Source organism: Plasmodium cynomolgi, chromosome 12, assembly GCF_000321355.1.
Source record: "Plasmodium cynomolgi strain B DNA, chromosome 12, whole genome shotgun sequence".
NCBI lineage: Eukaryota > Apicomplexa > Aconoidasida > Haemosporida > Plasmodiidae > Plasmodium > Plasmodium cynomolgi.
The window spans coordinates 1,007,379-1,019,120 of NC_020405.1; the positions used below are offsets into that span (position 1 = coordinate 1,007,379).

Here is an 11,742-nt window from a genome sequence, read left to right on the forward strand (position 1 = left end):
AAAAAAAAAAAAAGGGGGTATAACACAAAGCGGTGATTTCCACAAGGACATAACATGGCACACCTGTGCGTAGAGACAAAGGGACACTACTCTGTCCAAGCCACGGTAGAGACATTCCAGCCAAGCGGCGCAAAGGTAAAAACTGTTCACAGGAAGGAAACGCGCAACTTTCGAGGGGTGGAAAAAAAAAAAAAAAAAACAAATAAATAAATAAATAAATAAATAAATAAATAAATAAATAAATAAATAAATAAATAAATAAATAAATAAATAAATAAATAAAATAAAATAATTTGTAGCACCCCCCCGGTAAGTGACATACGCGTTGCTCAGCGTCCAAATGACACCCCACATCGTTAAGCACAGTGTCAGCTTCGATTTTTCACTCATTTTTTTTTTCTTCAAATTTGGTCACTGCTTTTGTGGGGCAGCCACAGCATAGACTCCGGTTGGGGTTCCCAGTTTTGTACCCCTGTTTTTGACGCCACTTTTTGACGCCAGCTTGGGGCGCCCCTTTTTTTGCACTGCTAAGGGGGTATTCACGTGTTAGCCCCAAAATAGGAGGGAAAACCCCATCAGGCGAACCGCAGACATTCCCCATTAGGCGAACCGCAGACAATCCCCATCAGCCACCCACACCGGGACGGCCTCTCCCCCCTCCGCGCCCAATGGATGAACACATTTTGAAGAGGCTAACCAGCAGAGAGCTCAAAAGGGTACCCCCCCTCCACAAAAAAAAAAATAATAAAATAAAAAATATATCAACAGTATTGTCAACAATATTTTCAACAATATTGTCAACAAAATTGTCAACAAAATTATGAACAAAATTTCCCTCCTTTCCATTTTCCAAAACGACTTCATTGTCCAAGAACGTGCCAAGCAGATGTTCCCCCATTTGGCGCTCCATCCCCTTCTCGACAGACTATTTTGCAAAAAGCGAAAGACATTTTGGAAGAAAGGGAAAGAAATTCGAATGAGAGGAACAAAGATGGCAAAGGAAATGCAACCACAGAAAATGAACAGTGTTGTAATAAAAACCCTGAGGGAGAAGCAGGGGGGGGTTCGCATGTGGATGGGGATACTCCTCCAGACAAGGAGGACAACTCTTTCTACACTTTGTGCGACTTCTCTTGTAAATATCTCAAAATGGTTCGTTTGATCAAAACATGCAATTGTAACCAACTTTTTTTTTTTTTTCTCAGTCCGTTTTTTCCGTTTGGTTTCACTCCTCTCATCCATGTGTTAATTTTGCCTCTCCCTTTTTTCTACAAAACATTGCTTCCCACGCAGTGCCAAATGAACAAGCTGAATCACGCGAACGTCGAATACGAGTTGGTCAACTCCTTTATGCGAACCTTCAACAGTGGTTATGCTTGTCTTCCTATACACAAACATGTGCAAATAGATGCATATGTGTTCGCATGGAGACGCCTCTTTCTCACGTGCCCAGGATCCCGTTTACACTCAACACACACATGTTGGCACTTGTGCAGAGCTCAAGTTTCAGCTGAACCTAACCAGCGCCGACGACCAGGAGGACAAGAAAAACTCAATGCTTCACCAGATGGCCGACCTGTTCACGGACAAGCTTATTTGCTACTGCACTACCCCCATGGCTCTTGTGGTCCCCCATGGCGACAGCGAGGGTGGCCTTCTGGGTGACGACCTCCTGGAGCAGATTCGTTTCTTTTTCAGTAAGCGCCCTGGGGAGAGCGATGCACGCACATAGCCACCGACCTGTGCCTTTACGCATGTATGCGTTTATGCGTGTGGTTATTCTCCTTCTGGTCAAAGAAATGCCCAAGTCATATCCTCTCAATTGACACCCTCCCCTACACAGAGCAAATCGAGGAGAAGAGCCAAGAGAACTTCCTATTCAACATGTGCCTTGACAAAATTGCGGAATGCATTTTCAATTTCAAGCCAAACCGTAATCCGCCTTAAACGTTTCCTAACTAAAACATAGATGGGCAATTTGCATGGCCACATTTTATCCACTGCACTGCTGGTGTGGACTTCTCCGCTTGCTCAAACCTGGCGCACATTGCGTTGGCTACTTTGCTGTGTCGTACTCGCTTTACTTATTTGTATGTTTTATTTTTATTTTTTTTTTTCCCTCTTTTAAATAGCCGAGGACGTGGCCAGCTGGATTTCTAGACAGGCGTTGGCCGACCTGGTGAAGGCCCTACTGGGCGACAACTTAAAAAGATACGAACAGTGTAATCATACGCAAGTGGATAAACACGCAACGAAGTGTGTGCACGCATGGGAATGTACGTCCCAAGTGGGGAGCTGCGCCGTCCAACCAAGCACCGCACGCATCGCACGCATGGCACAATTCACCCGTTGGAAACCATTCTGCCAGGCATCATCTGCATGACGGACTTCATAAAAGAAAGACACGCGAAATTGAATTTCGCTCAAGTTGACAACGTTGTACTCATGATCGAGATCGTTCAATATGCCATTGTTTACCTGTCTGAGCGGAAATACAACACGGTATAGGGGTGTAATACGACAATTTGGCTAACCCCCCCAAGTGTGAAACACCTTTTTTTTTTGTAATGATCCACTCCTATTCTATTCTTTCTCAGAAATGCTCCTCATTCGTGCGAGAGGAATGGTTTGAGCACTTTACAGATTTGGTATGATCTGTTCAGGCAAAAAGGGAGAAAAAAAAAAAATAGCGAATATATGCCAGCTAGCTAAAAAATGGCTTACTCCTATTTTTTTTTACACCCGACGTTTTCTCCACCTCTTCCACGCGCAGCTGCACACGCTAAAGAACTCCGAGTGGAAAATATTTTTCCACCAACTGATAGTCGCGGAAACGTTTCTTTACGAGAAGAAGGCGGAAAACACGAACAAGGAGTTTAACAGCTATTACAAGCAGCAGCTGGAGGTGTGGAGGCTGAAAAATACGTCGTACTCCAAGTGGTTTAAAATTGAGATGCCCCTCTCGCTGAGTTTGTTGAAATGATCAGCGGGGGGGCTGCCTACACAGGCAACCACATAAATGTAAACACAAACCCGGACATATGTAGCCTTCACGTCCGTCCTCTCGCATGGTCGCAAGATCGCATTATCACATTACCACATTACCACATTACCACACTACTATACGTTCGTTCAAATCCGAACGACGCGTGCGGCGCACCCCCCCATACGTACACCGCACACGTGCATGTAAACAGAATACACAATGGTATTTCTCTGTGCTACTTTATGGGCACCATCCCCTTAAATTTGTTTCCCCTGTGTGGCATGTATGCACCATGTGAATGCATCCATACGTACATGCGAGTGTAGCAATTGGGTATTTTTTTGTCGTGCCCTCATGGTACATGCTTTTCGGGGGCAGCCTCGAAAATATCGTACATTCTGTTAATGCGATGTGATGTAATGTGATTTTTTTTTTTTTTTTCCGCTTTGTACTTGTCAGAAAGGCTTCCCTTTTTTCTTTTTTTTTTTTTTTTTTTGCCGTTCTTCCCGTCCTTTTTTCTGAGCACTTTTTGGATAAGGGGATTAAATTTTAAAATCTGAAGCGAATAAATTACGGTTAAAATTGACGCTAAAATTGCAAGGTTTCGCGCCACTTTGTTATTTTATTTTATTTTTTTTTTTCATTCCTGTTCCAGCTTGGATAAGTGAGCGAAAGTTTGTCCGTCCTTCCTCTTCTTCCTCAATTTTTTTTTTACATTTTTGCATCCCTTTTCACCCTTTTTGGGTAATTTTTTTTTCACGAAGCTTCGCCGATTCTGGCCTCCCCTTTGAACGCTTCGATTTTCGCCGTGCCATTTGGAGTATACCTGTTATAGGCCTACTTCGAGGCAAGCCAAACTGTTTTCTTTTTTTCTTTTTACGTCCCACCTCCAACGCGTTACTCCTCCATTCTGCCAAAATAAAAAGGCTGGGCCTACGCCGAGCACGTACATACATATATACGCGTGGTTCTCTTATGGAAGAACCTCCGGTGTGTCATTTGGTTGGTGCCTAGCCACAATTCTTTGCATCCTATTTTTTTCATTCCCCATGGGGTATCCCACCGTTTATGTAGAGATGCTTATGATAGGTGCATTTTCTGCGCATATTTGAATTACGTCATCTCGCACGTGGTGTAAATTTAGCATAGAGCTGTAGCGTCGCGCTGCGCATTTGTTGTGCATAATAAAGCTTTTTTTTTTATCCATTTCATCCCGCGCGTTTACTCGTGTGAGCATGCCTAGTTGCACAGTTACATAGCTGCACAGCCGTGTAACTTTTGGCGCGCGCCCGGACAGCCCCACGCGTAGCGACTGAGAAGTGTCCCAGTTCGCCGCCCACGGGAGGTCCGATATCCACAGGCCCTTTTACCAGCGGCAACCCGTAAAAACGGTTTGTTAATGACCCTAAGACGAGGGTCCCTTCTGTGCAAGCACGAAACAGACTAGTAGGTCAACCTTTCCGGTTAGAACTACTCAGGTTAGTATATAGTCCCTTCCCGTTTTAAGCAACGGCCCGCGTGAAGTCCGCCGAGGTATGTCCGAACAAGAAGACCGGAGGATATTAACGACGAAAGGAAGCAGCGAATCCATGATCAAAGGGAACAATGCAGAGGGGGAGCCCGAGTTACTCCAGGGGATAAGTGGCGAGGGGGGCGAAAACAAGGCGAGCCACTCCCCCAATGAGCTGCGCCTCCCGCATGAAGTGACTCGACCCAAGAGCCACAGCGCACGTGCAGCACAGCCCAGCAGGAATAGTGCTGCCAGCGACAAGCTAAAGACGAGTCTAAGTGAAGATAAGAGCGACAAAAAATATACCAAAATCCTGTATGATGATGGGAATCCAGAAATCACCTTTTTTGTAAACAAAGAAAATTTGAAAATAGCTAAATATGCCTGGAGAGTGGAAAACCCAAAGGCATATGTATTCGCCTTGCATGGAATAACGTCCCACTTGAGAAATGAATACCTGAATTATATGGGTAGACCATCATGGGTTGATGAGAAACAACAGAAAGGGGAAATGGCTAGCTGTGTCATTGGAGGTGAGTATGACTTTATGCAAGGCAACAATTACAACTGTTGGGATTCATCTGTGTCTGTTAATAAATCTGAGTGTAAGGATGATAGAGGGAAGGTTGCGCATGGGGAAGGAGGCAACAATTTTGTAAACCTACCTGAGGAGGGCGCGAGCCCTGCTGGGGAAGAGGCGGAAGCGGGGGTCAGGGGCAGGTGCGGGGCTGACGAAAAGGTCAACACGGGCGAGGAGGAAAATGGGGGTGCCCATGGGGGTACAAACGCGGGTACAAACGCGGGCACAAACGCGGGCATAAACGCTGCAACAAACGCTGCAACAAACGCCAACAGCGAGAACAAGGATACCCAAAAAAGCAAGCAGGAAAAAAAAAGAAAAAGAAAAAAAAAAAAAAAAAAAAAAAGAAAAAGGAAAAGGAAAGAAGGAAAAAAAAAGAGGACGCTCCCATGACCTTGAAGATGACGGAAGCGCAGTGGGGTGCTCATTTAACAAAATTCTGCAAACCAATTGGACCAAGGACATGAAAATTATAAACGAGACAAACAACATGATGTATGATTATTGTCAACCGGGGGAGGGTAACTCTTCAGGGGTTTCTTCTTCTTGTGACTCCTCCGATTATGGAGAGAAAAAAAATCTAGAAAAAAAACTAACCATGTTTTTATCATGTTCCTCCTGCATTACCAACATAAACGAGGGCTCAAACCACTTAAACAGCAAATTAAACTTTGGCACCGGAGAGAGCGGTAGCCACCCCCTTTATGATAACGATGGAGGAGGAGAGTGTGCCCGGGAGAGTACTGGTCGTGATGGAGACTGCGCCAAGCGAATGAAGCTTAACAGTGACAGTAGTGAAGGCAGCAGTGAAGAGACCAGCAGTGAGGACAGCAGCGAAGAGACCAGTAGCGATGAAGATATAATAGATGACGAAAATGTTTTGCTGCCAAACAAATCAGACACTCATGTAAATTATGATTCCAATGTCTACTACTGTTCCATGTGTGGTATATGCAATTACTGTAACTGTGGGGTCAGAACCCTGTCGTATAAAAATAGCTGGATTGAGAAGTTCAATCAGAATGGATTTTCTTTCTTCGGAATTGATAACCAATCGCATGGACTCTCTGAAGGGTTTAAAAATTATCGTTGCTATGTTGAAGATTTTGAGAGCTTCATAGCAGATACACTTCAAGCGCTAGAAATTTTTATCGAGGAATGGAAAGAAAAGGATGAGTTAAAGCCAATTATCATTATGGGTTTATCCATGGGTGGTTGTATTGCGTTGAAAACGATGGAGGCTATATTTCGACTGAACAAGGAATGGAAAGCTTACGTGAAATCTTTGGTTCTTGTTTCACCTATGATTAGTTTAGGGAAACAGAAGAATAAAATCAGCAACAGGTTGCTCATCTCTGCTACCAAATTTTTAAAATATTTTTTTCCTCTCCTACCGGTTAATGTAAAAGAGAGCAATGCTAGATACCCCTGGATTAAACATGACTCAGAAATTGATCCTCATCAGTATTGTGGACCTCTCCGGATAAGGATAGCAGCTGAGTGTGTAAGTGCTGCAGATAGCTGTTTAACTTATAAAAACTTAAAACACATCGAAGAGAGTGATATCGACATTATGGTGATTCAGTCGAAGAATGACTGTCTGGTAGATCCCATTGGAGCCATTGATTTTTTGAGGAAAATGATGCGCTTGCATAGTAGGAGAGAGAGACGAAAAAATGCATCTATGTTAGATGCAGAAAGGATTCGTATGGCCAGTTCGGCTTTTTCCCAGGAAATTAGTGAAAAGAAGAGTGATTCTTTAGGGCCTACCGATTCTACATTCATCGGCAGTGCGTGCAACCCGGGGGAGGAAGACCCAAGCGGCGAACCCTCCTCTAGGGCACTCCACCGTGAGAGCAGCGCACACATCAGAGCAGCTACACAAGTCATGGGTTACGTTACAACCCATGGGAAGAAAACCACCCCCCCGAAAGATGAAACGGTGGCGAGCAAATACAGCAGCACTAGCTTTACTACAAATAGTAATCACCTCCCATCAGAGAGACAAGCATTACTCCACAGTGAAAGGAAAGAAGACCCCCACCCCATGCTTGTTAAGTCTTCCTTGTCCATTGAATCCACCAGCCGAATACTCAGAAATGACAGCTACTTCTCCATTGGCAGTTCCGAAGATGACGTGAAGGGAGAAAAGGGCATATGGACCCCCTTTGACCACGGCTACTATAAGTCATTCAATTTGAAGAAGCTAAAGAACGTTGGCGGGGTGGTAGGAGAAGACCCCCCGGGGCAGGAGGAGTATAAGAACCTCATTGTCTACATTTTAAAATACGGTTGCCACACGCTTCCTGGGGAGCCCCACAGCCGCGAGACCGTCACGCTGCTGGTCGACTGGCTCAACCGCATATGCAGCTGATTCGTGGGCGTAGGGGGGAGTATCTCCAGGAGGAAGTGTCTCAAGGGGGAAGTCTCTCTAGGGGGAAGTCTCTCCAGGAGGAAGTGCCTCTAGGGGGAAGTCTCTCCAGGAGGAAGTGCCTCTAGGGGGAAGTCTCTCTCCTGGGTTGTTCCTGTGGGGGACAAGTCAACACGGGCATGTATCTTTGCTGATGCACCTTCGTCGGTGCCATTTTTCCAGTGTCCCTGACCCATATATCCGTTTGAATTATCATTTCCATTTTTTTTTTTTTTTTGTAACAGCGTAATGTGTTGCATGAGTAAAGCATTTTTTTTTTTTTTTTATGCATGCACAGCTGTGGTCATAGAGCGGGGCACGCGCCTGTACATCGTTTTTCATGCAGAAGGCGTCCAGGGGGACCTCTCTCCACGTTGCTCTCCTTTTGCTCTCTTTTTGCCCTATTTTTTCCCCTTTTTTTCCCTCATTTTGCCCAGTTTTTTTAATTTTTTTGGTTGACGGGTATCCCACGGGAACGCGCTGTTATTGTTCGATCGTTCGATCGTGTGATCGTGCTTGTCTGTGCACGTTCGAATAAGTGTCTTTTTGAGCCTTTGGTGGCCCCTTTTTTTTTTTTTTTTTTAGTCTACACGGAGGCCTATTTGCAGCGGGGGCGAACGCTCTTCACATGCACATTTGCGAATTCTCCTCCCCTTTTTTTTTTCCACCACGAGTGACTCTTAATTTTTCGCTTTTTTTTTTTCCCCCTTTGATTTTGCCTTTTATTTTTGCCTTTTTTTTTTCCTTTAATTTTTGCCTTTTTTTTTTCCTTTTGTTTTTTCCTTTCCTTTTTTTTTTTTTTTTTTAATTATAAAAGATCCCTCCGTTGCAACCTTCTCTATTTTTACCCCCTGCGTGGGTTATAAATTTTTAAGCGAATGTGCAAGATTGAGCCGTTTGTGAGGTCTCGCCTTAACTAGTTGCATTGTCGCAGTGAGGTAGTGAAGTAATGAAGTAGTGAAGTAGTGAAGCAGTGGTAAGGCTCGCATCCGATAGGCCATGCAGCGCCGCAACAGAGGTGTTCACTTTGTCTACCGGCGATGGCGCAAACAGGGGTGAGGTGGGGCGTAAAATTATGCCGCGCCGCTGCATTACCACGTCAGCACTTGGACCATTTTACTTTTTTTTTTTTCCCCTCTCTACAACGGTATGAACCAACTGTGCGCAAAGGGCGATTTCCCATTTTGTATTTAGAAAAAGAAAAAAAAAATAAAAAAAAATCCAAGTGGGGGACCGAACGGGAAAAAAACTCCAGCAAGTTCTGCAAATTATCCTGAACGTTTTCCTGCAAATTTTCCTGCACCATTGGGGCCACTTAAATAGAGGTGAACGTTGCATGTAGGGGATTGAGGCACGCGTTCGTGGGGCGACCTCCGCATGGGCACCACAGCGTACATAAGGTGGTATATGTGGCACATGGAAGCAACGCCTTTTTTTTTCGTTTTCTTTTTTTTTTTTTAACACAAGTATTACTGAGGTGCTCGACTGGGAAAAACGAAGCCACAGTTATTATGTGTTGCCACGATTTTATACGACCAGCTTTTTTGCTGACTCGTTTTAACTCTCACTTAATGTGAGATGGGAAGCACAAGAAAAAAAGGCAAGAACGGAGGGAGGAGGTGACTCTTCAAGTTGTCAAAAGGGGAAAAAAAAAAAAAAAAAAAAAAATATAGCATTGGAAGTTGCTACGCTTGGGGGAGGGCACGTACATCGTAGATGGCTCTGCGCAGACCCCCAGGAAGAAAAGGGCCATACCACTGTGAGCGACCAGGGCACATACACATGCACATACAAATAAATACACGCATATAAATGCAAGCATATAAAAACAAGCATATAAATACAAGCATATATATACGTGCCCATACGCGGTTCCCCTTCCCCTTCCGCTTAGATACTCGTACGGGAAGCCCCCCGCTCGAGGGGCAGACCAAAGGGCGGAAGGGCAGAGGGGGCTGCACATTGTGCCCTACCCCCCCATAGGACGAATGCACGCACAAAAAAAAAACTGCCAAAAGAAGGTAGCCCTGAAGAGAAGAAAAACCAAACGAAGGAGATGGTGTTTATCAATGTATGGAGTTTCTCTCGAGGGGGGAGAATTCGAAACCATTTTAATAGAGTGCATTTGACGAAGAATAATTTTTTGCCTTTATGCATCACCAGTTTGACGGGGCGTGAAGGAAGGCTTTTTCAGAGTGGCTTACTGCCTACAGGGGTTTCATCGTCGGGGGGGCATAAGCATAGGTCTGCTTGGCATAGTGGCGCAAGTGTCTATCTTTGTACCCCCCCCTTTTTTACAGGTGCTTGTCGTAGCAGTGGAAATGCCAGTTTTGGTAGCCACCCCTTTCACAGTGGTGGACTCCACAGCGGAGAAGCCCTGGGGGGAAGAAGGATGCACCCATCCCTGCTGGGAATCCAAAAGAATTGGACAATATGGGGCGAAAATTTTAACTCCTTTTCGAAAGAGGAAAAGCCTGCACATGGTGAGGCATACTCGACAGGGAGAGGAGACCAACCAGAATGCACACCCGTGGGTAGAAGTGGGGGGCGTCAGAACGGGGGGGGAAACGAGGCAGCATCAGGTGAGTGTCCCAATGAGGACAAAGCAGCATCAGGTGATCATCCCATTGGGGGCAAAGCAGCATCAGGTGAGTGCCCCAATGAGGACAAAGCAACACCACGTGATCATCCCAATGGGAACAAAGCCGCGTCACGGGAACACCCCTATGGGAAGTACCTGCAGAACGCGCACTCACTCCTGGTGACGAAAAAAATAAAGGAAGCATTAAGCAAGCTGAGGGACAAACACAGTTACAAAGTGATCTCAAAAAAAATTAAAAAGGAAAAGAACAAAATAAACGCACTGCTCTCCATCTATCACTTAAAAAAGGGAAGCCTAAAGCAAAACCTCAGCGAACACACTTACAGAAAGGCCATCATGAATGCCAAAACAAAAATTTTTCAAGTTTTAAAAAAGAACAAAGAAAGATCCCTCATAGATATTTACTATGAGGAAAAACGAAAATACAAAGTACGAAAGGAGAAGCTGTTAGAATTACAAAAAAAATTAATTACAAATTCGAGAGTGGCACAAATCAATGTAAAGAAATTTTTCCAAAAGTATGGATATATTGGATTAGGAACCTACTTCGTTGTATTTTTTTTAACTTTTTCATGTTGCTACTTCTTTGTCCACTTTAAATACATTTCCTTGGCTGACTTAACTTACTGGTCTGAAAAAATGCACCTAACTAAATACATGAATGACGATCTACAAAAAAAAATTGATTCTTTATGGGGGGAACTCATTTTTGCCTACATCGCTTCCAAGGTGACTGAACCTGTTCGAATTGTGATTACTATTCTGATCACTCCCTACATTGCTAAGATGGTTAGACTTAAGAGGAGCAGTCGAATCAAACCGTTTTAGTTTGCAAAGGTATCTCTCCCGCACTTTGGGGGAAGTGCCTAGCTCCATAAAACCAGAACGCGCATGGACTAGAAGCTAATTCGAGGCATGCCCTAAGTTTTTACACCCACCACACCGTTTCCTCACCTTGTGCGAACTCCAAGCGAGGTGCGGTGTACTGTGCTGTGCTGCGGTGTACTGTGCTGCAGTGCACACCTTTTTTTTTTGCGCGCACGCCGAATGATTGACCACGCGTGTGCAGCGAGTTTGTCTCAATTTGTAGAGGCGGCGTGGAAGGGCTGCCCCCCTGCTGCAGCGGTTGTGTTAGCTTCCACGCCGCCCTTCTTTTGCCGCGCTTCTTTTGCCACCCTTTTTTTTTAATATGTCATATGTGTATTCCCTTTTTACCAACTCCAACGCGCAAACCGTTTAATTCATTTTCGCCAGAGTACGAGAAAGAGGGCAGTTGCCAGCGCAAAACGATGAGGAGGGCCGACGGGTGGCCGCTTTTTAGTCATTTCGCGCAGTTGAGAAGGCGTGTAAAAAGGGCACATATAACATGCGGGGCGGGTGAGTAGAAGCGGGAGCATAAAGTTACACTACATTGCGCTGTTTACAGATCTGGGGCGTCCCCCATGGGCGGTTGCTTTGCGCCAGTTCTAGAAAACGCTGCCATGTACTGTCATGTGTTGCCATGTACTGTCATGTGCTGCCATGTACTGCCATGTGATGCCACATGCTGCCGCTTGTTACCGATTGTTACCCCTTGTTGCTGCGTATGCGGACGTGGGCTGGCGAAGGAAAAGAAGATCGGCGAGGACGTAAAAAAAAAAGAGAGAAAAAAAAA

At 44.9% G+C, this 11,742-nt stretch overlaps 3 protein-coding genes across 3 annotated transcripts; all 3 read left to right on the forward strand.

Annotated features, from left to right (window-relative positions):
* Nucleotides 1–1,299: 1,299 nt before the first annotated feature.
* PCYB_123380 (hypothetical protein) lies at nt 1,300–2,983 on the forward strand (the record flags this gene model as incomplete). The annotated part of the gene is made up of 7 exons (XM_004223671.1): nt 1,300–1,369; nt 1,497–1,697; nt 1,844–1,933; nt 2,133–2,222; nt 2,369–2,502; nt 2,598–2,648; nt 2,774–2,983. The coding sequence occupies 7 exons, from the start codon at nt 1,300–1,302 to the stop codon at nt 2,981–2,983; spliced, it is 846 nt and encodes a 281-aa protein (XP_004223719.1).
* Nucleotides 2,984–4,575: 1,592 nt separating this feature from the next.
* PCYB_123390 (PST-A protein) lies at nt 4,576–7,450 on the forward strand (the record flags this gene model as incomplete). Its single annotated transcript, XM_004223672.1, has 2 exons — nt 4,576–5,287; nt 5,478–7,450. The coding sequence occupies 2 exons, from the start codon at nt 4,576–4,578 to the stop codon at nt 7,448–7,450; spliced, it is 2,685 nt and encodes an 894-aa protein (XP_004223720.1).
* A 2,428-nt stretch (nt 7,451–9,878) lies between these two features.
* Nucleotides 9,879–11,469, forward strand: PCYB_123400 (hypothetical protein; the record flags this gene model as incomplete). The annotated part of the gene is made up of 2 exons (XM_004223673.1): nt 9,879–10,877; nt 11,431–11,469. 2 exons carry the CDS (start codon nt 9,879–9,881, stop codon nt 11,467–11,469), a joined length of 1,038 nt encoding a protein of 345 aa, XP_004223721.1.
* Between the last annotated feature and the right edge of the window lie 273 nt (nt 11,470–11,742).